At 31.0% G+C, this 20,600-nt stretch overlaps 2 protein-coding genes across 2 annotated transcripts; both read left to right on the forward strand.

Moving 5' to 3' along the window:
* The first annotated feature begins 584 nt into the window (after nt 1–584).
* On the forward strand, nt 585–5,083 carry LOC129911969 (N-acetylgalactosamine kinase). The gene is made up of 6 exons (XM_055990012.1): nt 585–1,156; nt 1,291–1,460; nt 1,523–1,693; nt 3,660–4,396; nt 4,465–4,660; nt 4,730–5,083. The coding sequence occupies exons 2-6, from the start codon at nt 1,318–1,320 to the stop codon at nt 4,926–4,928; spliced, it is 1,446 nt and encodes a 481-aa protein (XP_055845987.1). The 5' UTR covers nt 585–1,156; nt 1,291–1,317; the 3' UTR covers nt 4,929–5,083.
* Nucleotides 5,084–13,422: 8,339 nt separating this feature from the next.
* On the forward strand, nt 13,423–19,667 carry LOC129911077 (uncharacterized). Its single transcript, XM_055988737.1, has 6 exons — nt 13,423–13,932; nt 14,671–14,794; nt 15,081–15,166; nt 15,247–15,405; nt 15,463–15,522; nt 19,338–19,667. Exons 1-6 carry the CDS (start codon nt 13,858–13,860, stop codon nt 19,509–19,511), a joined length of 678 nt encoding a protein of 225 aa, XP_055844712.1. The 5' UTR covers nt 13,423–13,857; the 3' UTR covers nt 19,512–19,667.
* Nucleotides 19,668–20,600: the final 933 nt, after the last annotated feature.

Consider the following 20,600-nt stretch of genomic DNA (forward strand, 5'->3'; position numbering starts at 1 on the left):
ACCTTAAGCTCAAAATTATTAAAAATGTCGAGGGCCGCAAAGTTATTCGTTGTGGGCCGCATGCGGCCCGCGGACCGCGAGTTTGACATGCCTGCACTACAGAGTCAAAAATTTGAAATAAATATCAGAAAAGACGGAACGAAGTCCGCCGGGTCAGCTTGTTATTAATATAAAAAAGCTTTAAAATTTTCAAAATAAAAGTAGGTACGTGCGACCAAGTTGTGAATTATCTCCCAAAAAACCTACAAAGAGTAAAAACAAAAATGCAATTCAAAACCAAAAATAGGCCTGCTTTTAGCAATTTCTACACTACTGTTATGCACTAACGCCACCTATGTTCAAGAAAATGAAACTCATAAGAACCACAGACACAAACCTAACCATCTATACTGCCATCGTGTGTCAGTATTTTAAAACACATCTTATCCAAACCATATTCGAATAGTTAATTTTAGAATCAAGTGCATTCGATAGTTGACCTTGACTGTAAAATGTGCGTGAATTCCATTTAATCACAAATACAGTTATGAAATAAAAACATCGAATTTTTCATTGATAAAAAAATCATTGCGCAAAATCACCCCTTCTTCTGGCATCTCGCCTCTCATGAAAATTATTCCGGGCGAGTCTTTGGTTTGAGTGGTGGTGGTGTATTTGTTTATTATTTCATCGTCTCCCATTTCAGTTTTATCATTCTTTTCTAAAAATAAAAATGTAAACACACGACAAAGCAACGTCTCGAAGATAAGAAATAAAAAATGCAAAGAAAAAAATTCTACACATATAGAAGATGAAGTTGTTTGTTTTGGGAAACTGTTTTATCAGTATTTTGCGTAGCTCAAATCAGAAGGAAGTGTGTCGTGTCTCTGTTTGCGGTTGAAGTTGTGAAGTTCTTTTATTCCATTATATCTTAAGCCATATCGGTAAAAAAGTTAAAATAGATAATTGAACTCAAAACCTCTGTTATCAGTCATTCGAGAAGTAGCAAAACAAACACGTTGGCTCGCAGTGCTCTAGTTCATCTGCCAAAGTGGCACTTTGTCTGCCGTCGAATCGAGCAGTCATACATCTTTTCAGAACGACGATTCAGTTCACAGTGCAGTGGCGGTAAAGTGTGTCCAGTTATTTAGCTGAAGTTGTGTTTTTTTATTCCCAGGTTATTTGCATTTTTTCATTCTCTTGAGCTCATTGTAGTGCTTTAAAGTTCTGGTAGTTTAAAGAGTGATATTTCAAGCCGGTTTTATAGTTATTGAGTGTATAATTTGTAGTGTTTTTATTTCGATTCAATAGTTTGACAGCTAATAAACGTCAATAATTATGAGTGGAAATACTGCCACCTGTGTGCCAGTAAAGGAATTGTCCGAATCGCATGGTTGTTATTCTCGACTGCAAGAACTACGGAAATTCTATGTAAAAGAATTTGACGAAGAACCAAGGTTCTATGTTCGAGTTCCAGGGAGGTAAATTTAAAAATCTAACAGGATAATAACGGAATTTTGAAAATTCTTCGTCCGTTTTGTAGAGTTAACATAATTGGAGAGCATGTAGATTACTGCGGATATCCGGTTTTACCGATGGCAATCGAGCAATCTATACTTCTCGCAGTTGGCTATACCAGAGCGAATAACTTTTTGTACTTGCGAAACATTGATGTAAATTTTGATAACTACAAATGTGACCTAAAATCATTCAGGTAAATTTAAATATTGTAAAAAATTTAATAAAAATGAGTATCCAAAAGCGGTTAAACTTGAAATGTGAATACTATAACGTATCTATAAATATCTTAACCATCTTCTGTGAATGAACATTAATAGTGTTTGAACTAATTTCATTATTGTCTATAGGCGTGGCATGATAGCTGATTTTCTAATATTCATTGTATTTTTGTTTTATATTTCGATAAGAACAGCAAATATTGTTAAACAATACTCAAATGAAAATAATTAATAAATTAATTTATTGGCTATTAATTTATATGAAGGATCAAATTGAAACACATTTCAAAGTGTGGGAAATATTGCGAAAAACAAACAAGATCCATATTTCCCTAGAAGGAACTAACAACGGAGCCTTTTTATTTTATGAGTTATGATTCACAGTTAGTATCAAAATGTATAACTTTTATTTAAATTTCAGTTTTGCATTCGTATATCTACCTATTACTTTTTTAGGTACATTTAAAAAGATCAAGACTAATTGATTACATTTTAATTCACCCCTTGAAATGTTCTTACCTATTTCCTTAAAAAAAAAAAACATTATTTTTGTACCATAAATGTTTTTTGTTTCAATTCTTAAAGATAACGATTTTGAAGAACACATCTAAAATGCCCATTAGAGAAATTTTGGTGTGTGTCTTCTTTGAAAATTTAAAAAAAAAAATATTTTTGAAAAAAAAAATAAATATGTAAACAAAACTTTTTTTTTAAATCAAAACTAAATCATTTCCTGGGGATTGTCGAAAAAGTTACAGGGTAGTTAAAAAATCATTTTTTCGGTGGTAGTGTCCTTTTAGTTACCATTTAAAAGAGGGACCTTAAACAGCCTCTTCTAACTAAAGCTCACGGTGCTGGTTTTGTGGCTTAGGGAATCTTATACCTGGAGGTCACCTCAACCATTTAATTTAATAACTCAGCCTACAGGATACTTTACATTAATACTCTTTTTCGTGAATTTCAAAATGTGCATTATCTCATACATAAAAAAAATTTGAAAAAAATACATATATTATGATTCCAATACATACCCCAAAAAAAAAATTATGTTTCTTAAATTTTGCTCTACTTCAGAAAATAATATGTATTTTTTTTTTTTTTTTCATTTCCTAAACATTTCCTTTTCGAAATAAATTCAAAAAATTTGTTAAAAGAAAGGATTCGAAATAAAAAAAAAATAAAGTCCATATACGTAGGTACTAGGTACTATAATCTATAATACGTAGGTACTACATTGTTCTTATGGTCCTTGTGCAGTGCAACTTATTAAAGAATTTACTCCGCCTTATTGTTAAATTTCATAATAGGGAACTATTATTCCTACTTAGTTTACTTGTGATAAATGTGTAGGTACTCTGTATAGGGCAAGTTTAGGATTCAGAAATAAAATCGAACAAAATGTTTCCCGCAATTCTGTCTGTCTGTCTGTCTCCTTAAGCTACAGCCTAAATTACTGGAGCTATTTTCTTTAAACTTGGTAGTAAATAGTTGTGGGTGATTCCCTGGAGGACAAATTGAAATTTTTTTGGACGAAACTAACGATATGTGTCATTTAACGGAAATAGTAAAGTTTTTTTTCAAAAACGACTCTAAGATTTTGATAAACAAATTTTTGTGTAGTTCTACATAATTTTTGAAATAATACATTTTTTTTGTACCATTATAAGCGGTACCTGCGCTGCCATTGAATGTTTTTTTTTTTTTGTTCTATGAATTACATAGATCAACCGAAATTTTTATGCAGAAACGTTTAAATAATCGTTATTGTATAAAAATTTTACAAAATTTTTAAGAAAAAAACTTTTGGGTTTAAAAAATATAGGTATTTCAAACATATAACTCTTAAAATTTAAATATATTTTTATGATCTAGAAACATGTTATAAACTTAAAGCTCATAAATGTTTTTATCGGTTCATAATATTTTTATATTTTATTTTAGAATTGATATCCCTGAAAAAGGTGGTCCAGAATGGTATAAATACTTCTTATGTGGAGTAAAGGGTATTTTTGAAAATATCAATGAACAAGACCAAGGCTGCATTGCTATGACAGTTGCATTAAGTGGGAACATTCCCCATGGCTCAGGACTCTCAAGCTCAAGTGCACTCGTAAGTTCTGCTACTCTTGCAACTTCTTTCGCATACAAAGCCTCCTTGGACCGTAAAACGCTTGCATCTATATCAGCAAGTTGCGAACGTTATATTGGAACTCAAGGTGGAGGAATGGATCAGGCAATTGCATTCCTTGCTGAAGCTGGTTGTGCACAATTCATTGAATTTTATCCTGAATTAAAAACGTCATCAATACAATTGCCAGAAAATGCGTGTTTTGTTGTTGCCAACAGTCTTGCCGAAATCAATAAAGCTGCTTCATCGGATTTCAATGAGAGGGTCGTAGAGTGTCGTTTGAGTTGTCGCATCATAGCCAAACGAATGGATTTCAAAAACTGGAAGAATATGCTAAGATTTGCCGAACTACAAAGTTCACTTAATTGCCATTTGAATGAGCTCGAAACTATGGCTTCGAAGATATTGACCAAAGATATTTATTCAAGAGAAGATGTTTTAAATGAACTCGAAATTTCTGAAGACGAATTCGAAAATGATTGCCTCACTCCAAATACACGAAAGATGAGTCTCTTTAAATTACGTCAGAGGGCGCTTCATGTTATACAAGGTATATCTAATTTATTGTTTGTTTTATTGAGACATTTTTAATCTCTAGCAAGCATTTTCATTTTCTAGAATCACTCAGAGTGCAAATTTTCCGTTCAACTTGTGAGTCCACAATGACGTGGGGTAAAATAGACACACTTTCGAAACTTATGCAACAGTCACATGGTAGTTTGAAAAATCTTTATGAATGCTCCCATCCGGATTTGGACAGATTGATTGATATTTCAGAGGAAGCTGGAGTCGGAGCTCGATTGACTGGAGCAGGGTAAGTATCCCTTACAAATAAATATTAAAAGATCCTAATCAACTATCTTCAATTTAATTTTGCTCACAGTTGGGGCGGATGCATTGTAGCTTTATGTGACTCTGTTCAGTCTTCCAATAAGTACATAGAACTACTTAAGTTGAAATATTATTCAAAATTGTCGAAAGTTCAACAAAGCAATTTGGAAAATGTTATTTTCGCTACTTTCCCACAAAATGGAGCTGAGATATTAATGGCAGGTTCCAATGATATTCCCTCGAAAATATAGATTTTAAAACTAATTATTGTAAAGATATTAAAAATGGTATTATAATATTTTGAAAATTTGTATTTAAGAAAAAATGGTAAAGCTTACCTACACTTTTAAGTTTGTTCGATCCATTTGAAATCTTAAAGATTAAAGAAAGTTATTTGTTTTCACCACCGTACTGTTTTTTTTTTTTCTTTTAAACACAGAAAACCATAATAATGTAAACCAAACTTAAAATAATAAAAATTTTAAATACTTCGCCTCTAAAAAAAAACACAAGCTTATGTGTATTGTGTAGTATTTTAGTTACGTTTTACAAGTACATTATTTATATATGTACAAATGTACATATTGTTTCAGTTTTTCTTTTCAGCCAAATCATAATCGAGGTATCCGTTCGCAAAAATTTTTTTCCGATTTGTTCGAAATCGGAGAATTTTCTATCGAGGTATCCGTTCCGATTGGCATATCGGAGAATCTTCCGATGAAACATGGCGCCCATCAACGCATTGCGATGAAGTGTGCTCAACAAAGACTTTTTGACAGTTGTGCGTTTTATTTCATCGGAAATTCTGCGGAATATTTTAAGAAAATTGGAGTTTTGCAGAATAAAATATAAAAATGTAAATAATAATTTTGGTTTTTTTTAGTGCAGATTAAAAAGCAAAACTAATTAAAATAAAAAGAAAATTGACGACTCGTTAGCACGGACTTCCTTAAAGCACTTATATAGGTATAGTAAGCTTACCATTGAAAGTGTAAACTTTTGGGTAAGTTTTCAGAAGTAAAATGGAAAAGATGAATAGTTTCCTTTAGTTTGATAAAAATATGTGTCCGTAAATTTTGAATAAAATAGCTCCTTGTTTTTACAAAATAAAAAATTTAATTTTGGTGTTCAGTTTACTTACACGTTTTTGTACAAACTGACATGAAAGTCAGACATGAAAAAACTGTTCTATAACTACCATTAATATCAGTCGGAAAATTTTTATTTTTTTTGTTTTAAAAGTAGGACCTTATTTTTGCAAAGTAGTGTCGGTACATGTATTTTTCGATAACGTTTTAACTCCGGCCGTATACACGAAACGGCACACAGTGGTAAAAATTATCCATCTAGGTGGACATTTGGTTGAAATTTGAATGCAATTAAGAGACAAACTGGACTTTTCACAGTTATAAGGAATGATTGACAACTATGAAACCACCCAATTTATTTCATTTGAGAAAATTTCTCCAGCTTAACAGAGCAGTCTTTTCAAAGCAAAAGATGATTCCAGGACTTTGCACATAATGCAATTTTTTTTAAGATTACGTGTTTTAGCTCTGTTTGTTTTCAACCGAGTTTATTTTTTTTGAGAATTGTCAACAGTTGTCAGCACTATATGTGTATATGCAACACTTAAAGAATTTTTTGTTAACAATACCCAATAAACACTGGAGAACCATTTGATACAATTAAGAGTCTATACAATTTTTGAAGTTCTGTAACTTTTTTTGCCCACCTTTGCCCACCTTCCGGTTTTCGTTGTCCGGACTAGTAATTCATATAGATTACACAACGGTAATATTTGAAGCCATACACAACCATAAGCGTGCTATATTGGAAATTTTCTTTGAAAATTTAATTTTTACTGAATGATTTAATTAAAATCTGGAACAAACCGCTCAAGAAAAGGATTTTGATGTTCCCAACTATGTGAATGAACAGATTATTTTTAAAAGTTTTGATAATGAGAACTTTTCAGTTTTTTTTGAGAAATGGGTTATATGACTTTTAAGCCCAAAGAAGAAAAAAAAAAAAAAATTCAGACCAGTTTTATGCTGTAGTTCCCCATGAGTGTGATTTAATTTTAGTGACACAAGTAACGGCGCATGAGCTCAAATGGATTTAGGTTATTCAAAAATATGTAGTTTTGATCATAATTATTAAGACTAATTAGAAATACATAACTTTTGGTATGTAACCTAATTTTTCTCAAATCAATATTGCTTTCAAGCATTCAAAATGATTTCAAAAAGCACGATTTTGACTTTACTTCGACATTGAAAATAAAACTACAGATTCGTCAATTTTTAACCAATTTATAATTTTTTATCTATTTAAGAAATATAGGTACCTACATAATGTATATTTTATGGTTAATGATAAAAATCGAAAGCCAGTTGAAGTTGGATTGTGTGCACAATAGGTGTCAGAAATCAATTAAAATTAAATGAAAAAAGAAAATCCGATTAAAATAGATTTTTCGATCAATTTTGTTAATTTTTTATCGAAAACTATTCGAAGCTATTTCAGCTGATATCGAAGCAGAAGTAAAGTAAAGAGTTTACTTTCAGGAATAGTTTTTTTTTATTAGTTATAACTTCGAAAATAAATAAAATCAATAATATAATTTTCAAACACATGTTTCAATTCTATTTCGAGTAAATGTGAAATGTAGAAACTAGCTAATAATTATTAAAATCTGCAGAAAATAATCCTCTACAGTTAATAAACATATACTCAGCACTTGTACTAGATAATTTACAATTTTAATGCAGTTTATGAGTAATGTCCACCTAAAAAGTCCCTTTTTACCAGTGTGCGGCATGATTCATTCCCCGGTCTACGTGCCGTTAGCAGTGAGTTATAGATAGACAGATTGCAGTGTCATGCTAAAGGTCACGTCATATGACGCCAAGTCCAACATAAGACATACACTTAGGTACACGGAGAAAAAAAATGGGGCCCTTTAAAATAAAATGATTCTCACCTATTAGGCTAGGCGCACACATGCGATTTTAGTCCAGCGATTATTCAGTCGCAAAAATGGATCACAAGGATTTCAATGACTGTGAACACACATGCGTCTCGCGATTAAAAATTTGAAAATTGTGTCTACAGTCATTGAAATTCTTGTCATCTAATTTGCGACTGAATAATCGCGCGATCAAAATCGCATGTGTGCGTCTAGCCTAAAACAAGTGGAATCCGCTTGAATTCTGTTATATTTAAAGTAAACTTTATCTCATTTTAATTTTCGTCTTAAAAAAAGTTAATTTAAGACGGAAAGTCATCCAGTCACAAGCAGATATCCTATTAATTCAAAACAGAAGCCGAGTTTGTTTTTAGGTGTCCGTGTTTAGTCAGCAGCCCAGAGTATAAAACTATTGAACGATTTTCATCAGAGGTCTGGGGTTCAAATCCTAAGACAGTCCAGTACTTAACAAAAAAAATTAGTTTGCTTACAAATAAGTTTTAAATCATTTTATTTTTATGTAAAGCATACAACCTGTTTTATTATGACGTTTTCACGTAAAATTATCTTCCGTAAACCAATAATTTCGGTCCTATACAAATTCAATTAAGCAAAATTCTTAACTAAGAAAAGTTTGAAGTAAATCGCTTTACTGGTTTAGGCTGCAGCTGGTAGCTGGATAGAGACAGATAGATGGACGGACAGAAATGCCAGACGCACTTTTTTCTCATTCTCTTTAATCGTTATGTCATAACCTGTACGAATCCTAAACTTGCCCTATAGCATAGGCTATAGTACCTATATCGAAAATAAAAATAGCCTTGCCATCATGTCTACTATATATTCGTTCACCAACTCATAAATGATTTCAAGTGTAAAATTAAAATTTTAAATATGAAGATTTGTATAACTTCTCTAAATGTATGTAGGTATACTCGCAATGTAGGTACCGTTTTCGAAAAGTTGATTTTCAAAATAAAAACCATTAAGAAAGTAAAACATAATCATCTAAATGTAAGGCCGATTCTTGAATACGGATGTATAGTGTGGGCACCTTACTATATGATTCATATAAACAGAATTGAAAGTGTTCAGAGAAGGTTCATGAGATTTTCGTTACGTTTTCTTTCATGGTCCGATAGAATTGTCCTACCTCCATACTCGGATAGACTTAAACTTATTAATTTACCATCACTTTCAGTTCACAGGGAGTATTTGCAATTATGTTTTATAATTGGGATAATAAGAGGCTCAATATCTTCCTCAGTGTTGGATCGACTGAATTTTAATATTGGGCGTGCTGGTTTAAGAAATAGGTTACCAATTTGTGTGTTTTTTAGTAGATCTAACGTCAATAGCTCTATGAATCAACTAATTAATATTTTTAACAAAAACTTTCATATAATCGATTCTATTAATGATAATGTTAAATCCCATAAATTCAAAAACAGCTTCTTTAATCAATTTAATTTGCGTTGTGCAAATGTGCCCAATTGGGCCATTTGGCCCAAGAATTTATATTTTGGCCCCGTGCCCAGGGCCAACAGCAAATGGCCCCATTTAATGAAATTCTTTAATTAATACAGGCATTTTTACAAAATAAATTAGTTGTATTAACAATTTGATGATTTTTTAAGTAGTTATCGACTAAAGATCGATTGTCAAAATATTTTGCGAATGCATTCACTGAAGAGAAAGGACGACAAATGATATTTCTTTTCCTTTATCTTTATATCTAGTTTAAACCTGATTGATAAAGGCTTCTGAAGTATTCAGTATTTTTATTTCATTGGGAAAAAGACTAAAATGATTTTAAAAAGTTTATGGCCAAAAAAAAAACAAAAACATTTAATAAAATCCAAAATAAATTAAATATATTAGATTGTTAAGAACCAATTTTCCTGGCCTAGTTCGGTAGTTCGGAAGCCCCGGTTGTTCGATCTTCATGAAAACAAATTTGGGGACTTTATTTATAAAGTTATATCTAACATAGAAGAAACAGTTTGGATCAAATAACTTATTCGGTCAAACCAATAGGCTGCGAGTTATAGATCAATTACAGTTTTCCAACATTGCGGAATTCGCCATTTGGTGATGAAATGATCCAAAGACCAGGGCTTAAGTTTTTTTAAGTTTTTCTATTACCTTCCTTTTATTAGACTATTATTATTTAGTGACCCTTTTTTGCGACCGTTTTGAGTTTCCCAGCGGCAACACTGCTCAGCGTTACCGCTAAGCGACTTTAGTAAGCGACCTTTTTGAAGCCTTAGCGACCAAGCGACGACTTTTCACCAATTTCATAATAGCGACTTTTTTTCTAGAAATTGTATTTCTTTTTACCTCTGAATATTTAGAGCTTCAATTTCTTTTTTCGTTACGAAAGTATTCTGAACTTGTTCAGAGCGCGAATAAAATAACTGAGCAGACCGAGTTGAATGCTGAACACAAGCATTTAGCAAGTGATATTGAAAAAAAGAATTTCAAACAAATAAAATAATGGTGCAAAAGTGCAGTAGTCGGTCTAGTTTTTTTTTTATTTTAATTTAAGTTCTAAATTTAATTTCTTGTTTCTGTAAAAGAAAATTTAAGGTAAATAGACAAATGTTCAGAGGCTATTCAGAGCGTGCTCCGAATGTTCTGGTTCTGTTCAGAGCTTTTTTCTGAATTGAAAAAGAAAAACGCCTACCCATAAACTCATCCATTTTACCTACCCACAACTTCAATTCAAACTCAAAGAACAAAAAGATGGAATTTTCAGTGAAATTGGAAAGGGAATAAAATATATTGGGAAACTTGAAAGTCTTTTTTCATTTAATATTTTATCATTGTTCAAATTAAATGTTTCATACTTCAAGACTGTTTTTTTTTTTGTTTCTAATTTTGTTATTTTTTTGTTGTTAATAAAAACTTTGTTTCAAGACAACTTGAGTTTATTTTTCTATGTAAAAACATATGAAAACCGTTTAGTGACCTTCTTTTTTAAATAGCGAATTCTTCGACAAAAAAGCTACTTTTTTTCAATTTTTTAGATTAGCGACTTTTAAAAATATAAACGGTAACGCTGACACTGCTTACTTGTATCTATAGACTATAGTACCTACTTATGTATGTATATATTTAGTTTGTGTTTAACTTATTAGAAAAAATAATTAAATAAACAAAATATACCTGGTTTACGTGTTTTGATATGTGTTTTAAAAAAAAATTTGTACATGAAAAATGAAATGGCCCCTAAAATGTTGAAATGGCCCCGAAAGTGGCCCCTTATATTTATTTTCCAAGAACAACGCTGTAGCAGAATGTTGTTTTTTCTGTTTTTATATATATTAGTACATTTATTTTCAATGTTATTATATGTATTAGAGCGGGCGGCGGCTGCAGAAACGCTCAACTCATCGAGCTAAAGAAAAATTCACTTTTGTAGTAAAAGATGACTCTGAGTAACTTCGAAAACCAGAGGTCTTCCCGTCCGCATCCTGGCAGGATTGGCGTAGCAGGGTGAAATAGGGTGCATTTTTTAGGCACCCTTCAACTCATCGAGCTAAAGAAAAAAATTTCCATGGTGGTCTTAGACTCAATTAGTGTATCAAAAAACCACAGGTCTTCCTTTCGGTAACCTGGCAGGAGTGGCGGTAGGGCGCATCAAAGTGGTCGATTTTTAGGGCCCTCCTAACTCATCGAGCTAAAAGATGAAATTGGTGTCAAATGAAAGGTAGCAATGTCTTCTTTAATAATTCAGAGGTCTTCCTGGCCAAATCTTGGCAGTTTCTGTACGCGAACAGCTTTAAGGTTGGAAACGATGAAAATGAGTTTTTTGTTAAAGTCTTGGTTTTTGTTGTGTTGACCAGTGATTTAAGAAATTGTTTTGTTACCAAATCAAAGATAACAACATGAATTTACTAAATCCATAAAAAAAATTAGGAATAGATTATAAATTTCTAAAAATAGACCATTAGAATTTCAAAAAATACCTATATTTCTAAGCAATTCATCAAAAAGTATGCTCTGCATTTTTATAGTTATCAAACTGAAGTATGAAAAAGATGCCAAATCGAAGGTTGGAATGTCTACTTTTATATTTCAGAGGTCTTCCAAGTCAAAGCTTGACAATTTCGTCACTTAGACCATGTTAAGACCCGATACTACTAACCCAATTTGATTTTTTTTTTTCTGTGTTGACCGACTGTGGACCCTGGACTTGTCGAGCTAAGGGATGAAATTGGTAAAAAACGAAAGGATGCATCTTCTTCTTATATTATTTAGAGGTCTGCAAAACCAAAAATTGGTAGTTTGGCCACGCAGTCTATATTAAGGTATACTCGGTTTTCTTTTTTTTTTGTGCTGCCCTTTTTGTGCACGCGTCGAACCATCCAGATAGTTAAAAGACGAAATTGGTACCAAACGAAAGATAAGAACGTCCTCTTTCGTGATTCAGAGGTCTTCCAAGCCAAAACTTGGCAGTTTGGTCTTACGGGCAATTCTAAGGTTGAAACATTTGTTTGCTCTTTTTTTTCTATGTTGACAATTGGTTTCAAGGCATAGTGGCATAAGTCGGAATTTGCTAATATTCAGGAGAGACATTTAAAGTTTTTTTGAATCATTAAAAAATGATTTTCGTTGTCAATAAAAGCAAAACTCAAAAGTTATATACACTGAAAATTGCATTTTTTATTTGCTATGAGATGGTATACTACGTAATATTTAAAAAAATAAAATGGAGTTATGCCGTTTTTCGAAAAAATAGAATTATTTTCTACATTGTTTTTGTCTGACCCTATGAAGAAAGTGCCGTTTTGCACGTTATTAAAGGACAAAACTAAAAATATAAAAATATTATATTATTTTAACTCAATTTTATTTATTTAATAACGAAAAAGATACAAAAAATGCGCTTATTCTAAATTATACGAAAAACATAAACAAAAACTTATTTATTCATCTTTTTAACTCAGAAAAAAATGCCGAAATGAAGAAAACATCTTAACGGATTGCTCTTTTACTATTTCAAATTTTCTTGATTTTGCCGTTTTTATCGAAAACACAAAAGCAATCCTATCGACGATAACAGCATATGTAACTAAAGAAATGCCATTAATGTATACAAAATAACAGAAATTTTTGTAAAAATTAACAGCCGCACTTTTTCACAACGTGGAAACTAGAAGAAGTAGGAAAGCGCTACACAGAAAAATTAGTTCTGTGCTTTAAACTAAAAAAATGGCAAATGTCGACTTATGCCACTTTGCTTTGAAAGCGAAGAAATATTATCAGGTATATTCAATTTTGACTGCTCTTAAATGGAAAAAAATCTGAGGCTGCTGGAACGATTTTATTTAGAAAAAAAACCTATATTACTTATTTTCTAAAACAATAGCTTAAAAATAAAAACAACTTAGTTGTTCGAAAATAAAATTTGAACCCATTTTTTGGGCACAATTGAACACAATTTTATTTTATTTTCTACTTTAAAACGTCATTTAACCAATATCGTCTAAAAGAACAAGAACAGTCGGAAATATTTCAAAATAATATTCTATCCGAAAACTTGCCAATTTTTTACGATATTTTGCAATACATACATTTAAAAAAAAAAAAACAAAAAGCGCCAAAGATATTTGAATTTTCGAAAAAAAATTACATCTTTTGGTGTTTATGTTTATTTTTTTATGATTATGCGCATAACAATTTGCTTCGAAAAATTTCAAATAATCCTGATTGTATGTTTTCAAGCTACAAGCTATATTCAGTTCTTATTGCAAGTTCGACAATGGAAGTCCTTTTCATAACATAGCGCTCAAATTATTGTAACGTATTTTGATTTGTATAAGAAAAAATTGTTTACAAAATTACAACATAAAGTTGAAGTTAATTATAACTTATGTATAACATACTCTGAGCATAGTTCGATGTTAGTGTTTCTAAGTTCGAACTCATATGAATATAAAAAGAATAAAACAATTCCTTAAGGAATCTTAAATAAACCTCTATCGTGTATGTGCAATGAAACTATCGGATTTAATGTTATTTCCATTTCCGTATCTATTAGTGAACTATATTTCCGAATCCATGAAACAATTACGTTGACAACTACTACGACTAAGTAAAGTATATACATATCCTGTCCTGCAAGTTAGCTTATTTGCTGCACCTGTGTCTTCTCCCTTGGATTGCATTCTATTTTATTGCATTGGACACGTAATTGCATTGATATGGCCATCCTGCACTCCTGCTGCTTCTGGAAGACTGTTCGCAAAGGAAGTTATGCGAGTGCAATTTATACATTGGTAAGCTAATGGAAATAATGCCATGGGGATGAGGATAGTATCTGAGAATGTTAACATAAATACAAAGGATGAATGAGTTAATTTTGATGTTTCGCTATATTAATGTATTCGGTTTACTTGGGAGTTGGGGAGTATTTTTTTACTGAGCCTTTTTTTGATAAATCGAAAAAAATGAGATATTCGAAATAATGTACAAGTACATATGTATGTACCTACCTGAAGCTGTACAGTTGAAGGAAATTTGAGTTTGAACAACCATGCATGAATTTTATTTTGAATATAAATGTTTATGCACTCGGAATTGATTTCTGAGACAATAGTTTAGCGTAGCTTCCACCTGAGTGCATTTATATTTTTTGTTTCCTGTGATGATAAAGTATATTGGGCTCATTTGGGAATTTGATAGCTATGCTGTGTTTATCAGAGTGGAAAAGTTTTATTGTTTTTCAAGCATAATCTAGAGGTAATTTAAGAAATGAAAGTGTTTCAAAATTTTATTTTATTAGCTACATTTACAAATAGAAAAAGGAAAAAAGTGATCACTGTGGCGTATGAGTACTTTTTTGTGAATTTAAATGTGATAGATGATAGTTAATAAATAAGGTCAAGAATTTTATATGTTATTTACCATAAATGTGAGTAAGGGGTCTTAATAAATAATATATGATACATGAATAACTACTTTATAATACAAGCTTTAGAAATATTCCATTATAAACAAATTAAAATATATTTCAGATTTATTTTGGGGGCTCAAGTCTTATGCTATTGCAATATATCATAGAGGAACAAGAATATCTTACAGGAAAAACTGAAAAGCCAACTGGAGAAAGTATTTTAGAACAAGGTGATATTTCCCCAAGTAAGTTTAACATTTCTTGAAGTAACTTGTACGAAAAGAAAGGATTTTTGTATATAAATTATTAAAACAAAAAATCGTTAGGTGACTTACAAAAATTAAGTTGTTCAAATATATTCCTTGTGAACTTTTTTTAGAAATACCTAAACATTATTTCAAACCTTTTTATAAGTCATTATATGTAATAGAAATTTTTTTTGCAAAGGAATTTCGTTCAATTTGCCTTCATTATACTTGTTGTTTTTTTTTTTAATTATGTGTATTAATGTGTATTTATTCATTCCTGCAGCAACTGTTATATTTAACATACTCTTTCTGATATGCTCTTTATGTATGGTATTTTCTTCAATATTGGTACTCATTGGCCTATGGAAAGTAAGTTGAGCAAATTCAGGTTTTACTTTTTATATTTTGTTTAAACCAAAAATAGTAAATGAAATAATTTTATTTTTCAGGACAAAAGTTCGTTTCTTTTGCCATGGACGTTTTTTATGTTTGCCGATATATTTATTGAATTTTTCCATTTGGTTTATCTTGTTAAGCTTAAAAGACTCATGTTTGCACCATTGGTCAGTGTGGTATTGACTCTTGATTTCTTCATCCTGTGTCTTAATGTAAATATTGGTATTATTTGTAAACTCCGATAAATTTAATATTTGTTTTTGTTACAGGTTTATTGTTTACTTTGTGTAGTATCCCAGTACCAGGAATTGAAAAGCGGGAGATTGAATGTAAGAATTTAGACCGAGAGCCCACAGCAGATTTTGGGAGTGGAGCGTGGACGAGGTATACCTAACCGAAAATGGGTCATATGTATGTGTAGGTAATAGCGTCCTGATCATGAACACGAAAGTCTGGCAGGTTTATTTCACGGCATTCTATGGTTTATGGGAAGTTGAAAAATGAATTTTTTTCGATTATTGTGTCGAGTATATAACCACTTAAATTCATATAGAGCCTTTAGAGGGCGATACCTTGAATGCAAAAAGTTCGGTCCCAGACGTTTTATTCGCTGCATTACCCTTGCCAAACGTTTCCTAAAATGGTAAAAAAATCAGTTTTTAATGTCGGAGGTATAACCACAAGTATGATATATCTAAAAATCAGAAAAAATACCACGATTACGAAAATCTGGGTCCCAGACCTTTTATTTACGGCATTCACCCTACCAGACGTCATTGAAATTCTAAAATGCATTTTCAGAAAAGAGTAAAGCAAAATTTCTTTGCCGTTAAATATAACTATCTGGTGGTACCTCTTAAAAAATTATAACTACCCCTTGATAAAAAATAAATTAGTGCCAGACGTTTTAACCACGGCATTACCCCCACCAGACGTCCTTAAAGAGTCCGGGAATTGATTTTTACTTTTTAAGAGTTACCACCAGACGGTTATACATTTAGCAAAAAATAATATTCTGACTTTTGTATGAAAATCGCTACTTCTAAAAGAAAATATGCTTTACTCTTTTCTGAAAATGCATTTCAGAATTTCAATTACGTCTGGTAGGGTGAATGCCGTAAATAAAACGTCTGGGACCCAGATTTTTGTATTTGTGGTATTTTTCCTGATTTTTTGATATATCATACTTGTGGTTATACCTCCGACATATAAAATTGATTTGTTTACCATTTTCGGGAACGTCTGGCAAGGGTTATGCCGCGAATAAAACGTCTGGGACCGAACTTATTGCATTCAAGGTATCGCCCTCTATCGGCTCTATATGCTCCAATAAACCATAGAATGCCGTGAAATAAACCTGCCAGACTTTCGTATTCTTGATCAGGACGATATTACCTTCACATACATGACCCATATTTGGTTATACCTCCACTCCCAAAATCTGCTGTGGGCTCTTAGACTAATTGTAATGGAATTGATGTTTAATTATAACATTAAATGTTTAAACAAAAATTGTATAGTCCATTTACCATGTCGATACTTTAGATACCTTAATGAATTTCCAATAATTGTTTAATTAATTAAATTTACTAATTAAAGTCTTAAGTGTTGGCTTTACGTTTTTTTTTTTTAAATGACGTATTAATGTCTGTGCCCTTAAATTTAATTGCTGATTCTAAAGCTAAGTATACACGATTGCAAGATCTTCCAACATTGGCCGAATTTTTCCAACAAATTTTCACGAATTTTCCATAAACCATGTAAACATCCAATTTTATCTGTCAAAAGTGACAGCATAAAAATTTGCAGCCAATCTTTTGACAATTTTCTATAAAAAAAAATTGGCCGACTTCTTGCAATCGTATGAACTCGTCTTAAGTCATTAAGTTCAAATTATGTAGATAAGTTTTTTTGATTATTTATTAATTATAAGGTATTTAGTAACCAATCGAAGAAGTTAACTTTTGAATAAGTTTAGTGCTTGGTTCTAGTTATTTGAATCTTAATGCTCAAAAAATCCGATATTTTGTCATATTAAGGGAACCTTTCCAGGCCTATACTATTACAGTCATACTTTTTCAATATTTTCAATTTCTTAATTTTGCATATACAGGGTGTCCCACAGTCACCGCCCCAAATGAAAACCATGGATTCCTGAGGTCATTTTAAGTCGAAAAACTTAAGAGGTAATTTTCTCGTTTTCGTCCCGTTTTCGAGTTACCACGGTTTTTATGATTTTTCCTCTTCTGTCTTTTAACTGGCCTTATCTTTGCCAAACTACGTTTGATTTGAAAGATTTTTTTTGCAACCAATCAAGAATTTATTGCAGTTTAAGTTTGTCTCAAAACTTTTTTTTCTAGGGACAACCGTTTCTCCACAATTTTGCATCAAACACAACTTTCTTCGTTTTTTAAGTTGTTTTTTACACTTTCATATTATTTAAGTCAAAAAAACACGTTAATGAGTATTAATTTTTTGTGCTTTTTATTAAACCCCAATTTATTTTCATAAAAAAAATAGGTTTTATTTCATAAAAAAGGCTACTGAAAGTAATTAAAAAAAAGTAAACAAACTGAGTGAATTAAAAAAAAAAATAATTTTTCAATACAAAATTAATTTAAATGAAATAAAACTTTTTCTGAGCTTTATCTATTTGTTCTTTTCTTAACCACAATTGCTCAGAAAAAGTTTTTAATTCATTTAAATTAATTTTTTATTTAAAAATTATTTTTTTTTTTCATTCACTCAGTTTGTTTATTTTTTTTAATTACTTTCAGTAGCCTTTTTTATGAAATAAAACTTATTTTTTTTTATGAAAATAAACTGAGCTTTAATAAAATGCACAAAAAATTTATACTCACTAACGTGTTTTTTTGACTTAAATGATATGAAAGTGTAAAAAACAACTTAAAATACGAAAAAAGTTGTGTTTGATGCAAAATTGTGGAGAAACGGTTGTCCGCAGAAAAAAAAGTTTTGAGACAAACTTAAACTGCAATAAATTCTTGATTGGTTGCAAAAAAAATCTTTCAAATCAAACGTAGTTTGGCAAAGATAAGGCCAGTTAAAGGACAAAAGAGAAAAAATCATAAAAACCGTGGTAATTTGAAAACGGGACGAAAACGAGAAAATTACCTCTTAAGTTTTTCGACTTAAAATGACCTCAGGAATCCATGGTTTTCATTTGGGGCGGTGACTGTGGGACACCCTGTATTCGCAGAGTAAGTCTTTCAGAAAGGAACATACTATAGTACTTGTACATATTATTAGATGTAAAGTTGTTTGGAAAATGTAGATAGTTTGGATTTCAGATTTGAATAACTCAAATAAAGTTCACCGCATCAAATAAGAATGTTCAGTTCTTCGCAAATGGGACACTACATTTGTTTCGTCAAAAATGTTTACAACTATTAGATTAGTATGAAATACCCCGGAGAAACTACTTTTCCGGCTTCTTAAAAAAAAAATGTTTACAAAACATTTTTTTTGGAAATTTGAATATTGTATTATATTACTAAAGACTTTCATATTGAATTTGTTTTATTTATAAAAATAACCATTTAAAAAACCACTTCCAATTTTCAAAAACAAAAATCTAAAAAGTCTTTGTTATGAAAGAAAATAAATTCCATATTTCATATGCAAAAATATAGCAATCCAAACTGATTTCAAGGAATTGTCAAAAAAGGACTAAGAAGCTCAATTTTTGAATTTTCTAAATATATATATCAATTTGATATGGTCTTTATACTTTTTGAAAAAATGAAATTTTGTCTGCGCTCTCCGCAATATGTTTTGGTGCCAATTTTTTGTTTTGCAGTTTTTATCTTTTCAGGGCACACAGAATACTACAACTCAATAACACAATTGACGAGCAACTTAAATTAGTTTGAACAGTATTCGTTTTGCTTGCTTAACAACACCTGTGTGCGTACGAGACTGGTGGGGCGTTTTGTAAGCTGGGGCGTATTGTATAGTTTTACCCTATTTCAAATCAAACAAGAATTATTCTATACATATTTTTTAATTTTTCATTATGTAAGACATTTTTTTCATTTTGTTTAAGAAGAAAAATAAATATTATTAATAGATTTATTTTTACAATTTGTTTATGATGCATCTTTACATTTAAATTTTTTTTCAGAGTGATGTTATTTATTGCATTGGTCCAAATGATATCAGTTCTCACAGCAGTAACCGCAATGTGATTCAACAATTTCAGTTGGCAGTTAGTCCTTATCCATATCAGCATACAAACTTCTCTACTATTCCTGAAGAATCACAATCAAGTCAAAGTTTACATAGAGAAGGAGTTTGATTTGTTACTGAATTCTATAGTTCCGTTGTATTGTATATACATATTTAAAAAAATGTATTTGATTCATGAATCTGGGGTATAAGAGTAGTTTATGGAATGTTGTACATAGATTAACTACATTATATTTAAAATTTTTGTTCATACATAAACGATGTCGTTCTGTCGTCCTTAACTTGAGAATAAATCTCGTTTAAATCTAATCTATGTAACGGCCCTATTCTGCAATTCGATTCACGTGAAAGTCTAAAATAAGAAGCATTTAAATGTAGGCTAAAATTAAACTTAAATACATTTTTTTTCTTTAAAACTTCTAAAACAGACGGAAACAACGTTTTGCTCTCGAAAGTTAGAGGTTTTTCAAAGCCAGTTTTACGTGATAAAGGAAGGAAATTTTTCGATTCACGTGAATCGAATAGCAGAATAGGGCTGTAAATCTTCTTCTTTTAAAGCCTTGTTTTATTGGTATCTGAGTACTAAGTGCAGTAAATTTTCGCAAGGGAAACAACAACATAATGATTGCTAAGGATAAACAAAAGTAATAATGAAAATTATTTTTATTTTTAGTGGAGTGATTGAATATAATTCAATTGAGGTCAGTCGAATATTAAAATTGAATTAAGTATAAACAAAAGTTTGTATTTGTTGGTTTACAAAGAAATTTTTATTTTATTTTAACTTTTCTATTTGAACATAAGTCTTCCCCTAAAAAATGAATAAATTCGATTGAATGTACAAACGAACATTTATGGATTATTTTCACGAGGCGAAGCTTTTCGGCTCGTGTGAACGTCAGTCGCAGGCGACTGAAGTGACATTCCCCATAGAAAAATCCTAGTCGACAGACATATCGTGCGGCTAAAATCGACTCGTGAAAAGTCGGCATTAGATTTTATTATATAGATAAATAAAAGAAGATGAAAAGGATGCTAGAAACTTAACCCACTGTGAACGAACTAGCACTTAAGGCTTGGCCACACTGGAGGGTATGCGGTAGCGGTACGGGTAGCGGTGAGGGTACTTGTATGAAAAAAATTCCAAACTGACACATCAACGTTCAGGTGTGGAATTTTTTAGTACAAATATCGTTAC

The sequence above is a fragment of the Episyrphus balteatus genome, chromosome 2 (genome assembly GCF_945859705.1).
Source record: "Episyrphus balteatus chromosome 2, idEpiBalt1.1, whole genome shotgun sequence".
Classification (NCBI taxonomy): Eukaryota; Metazoa; Arthropoda; class Insecta; order Diptera; family Syrphidae; genus Episyrphus; species Episyrphus balteatus.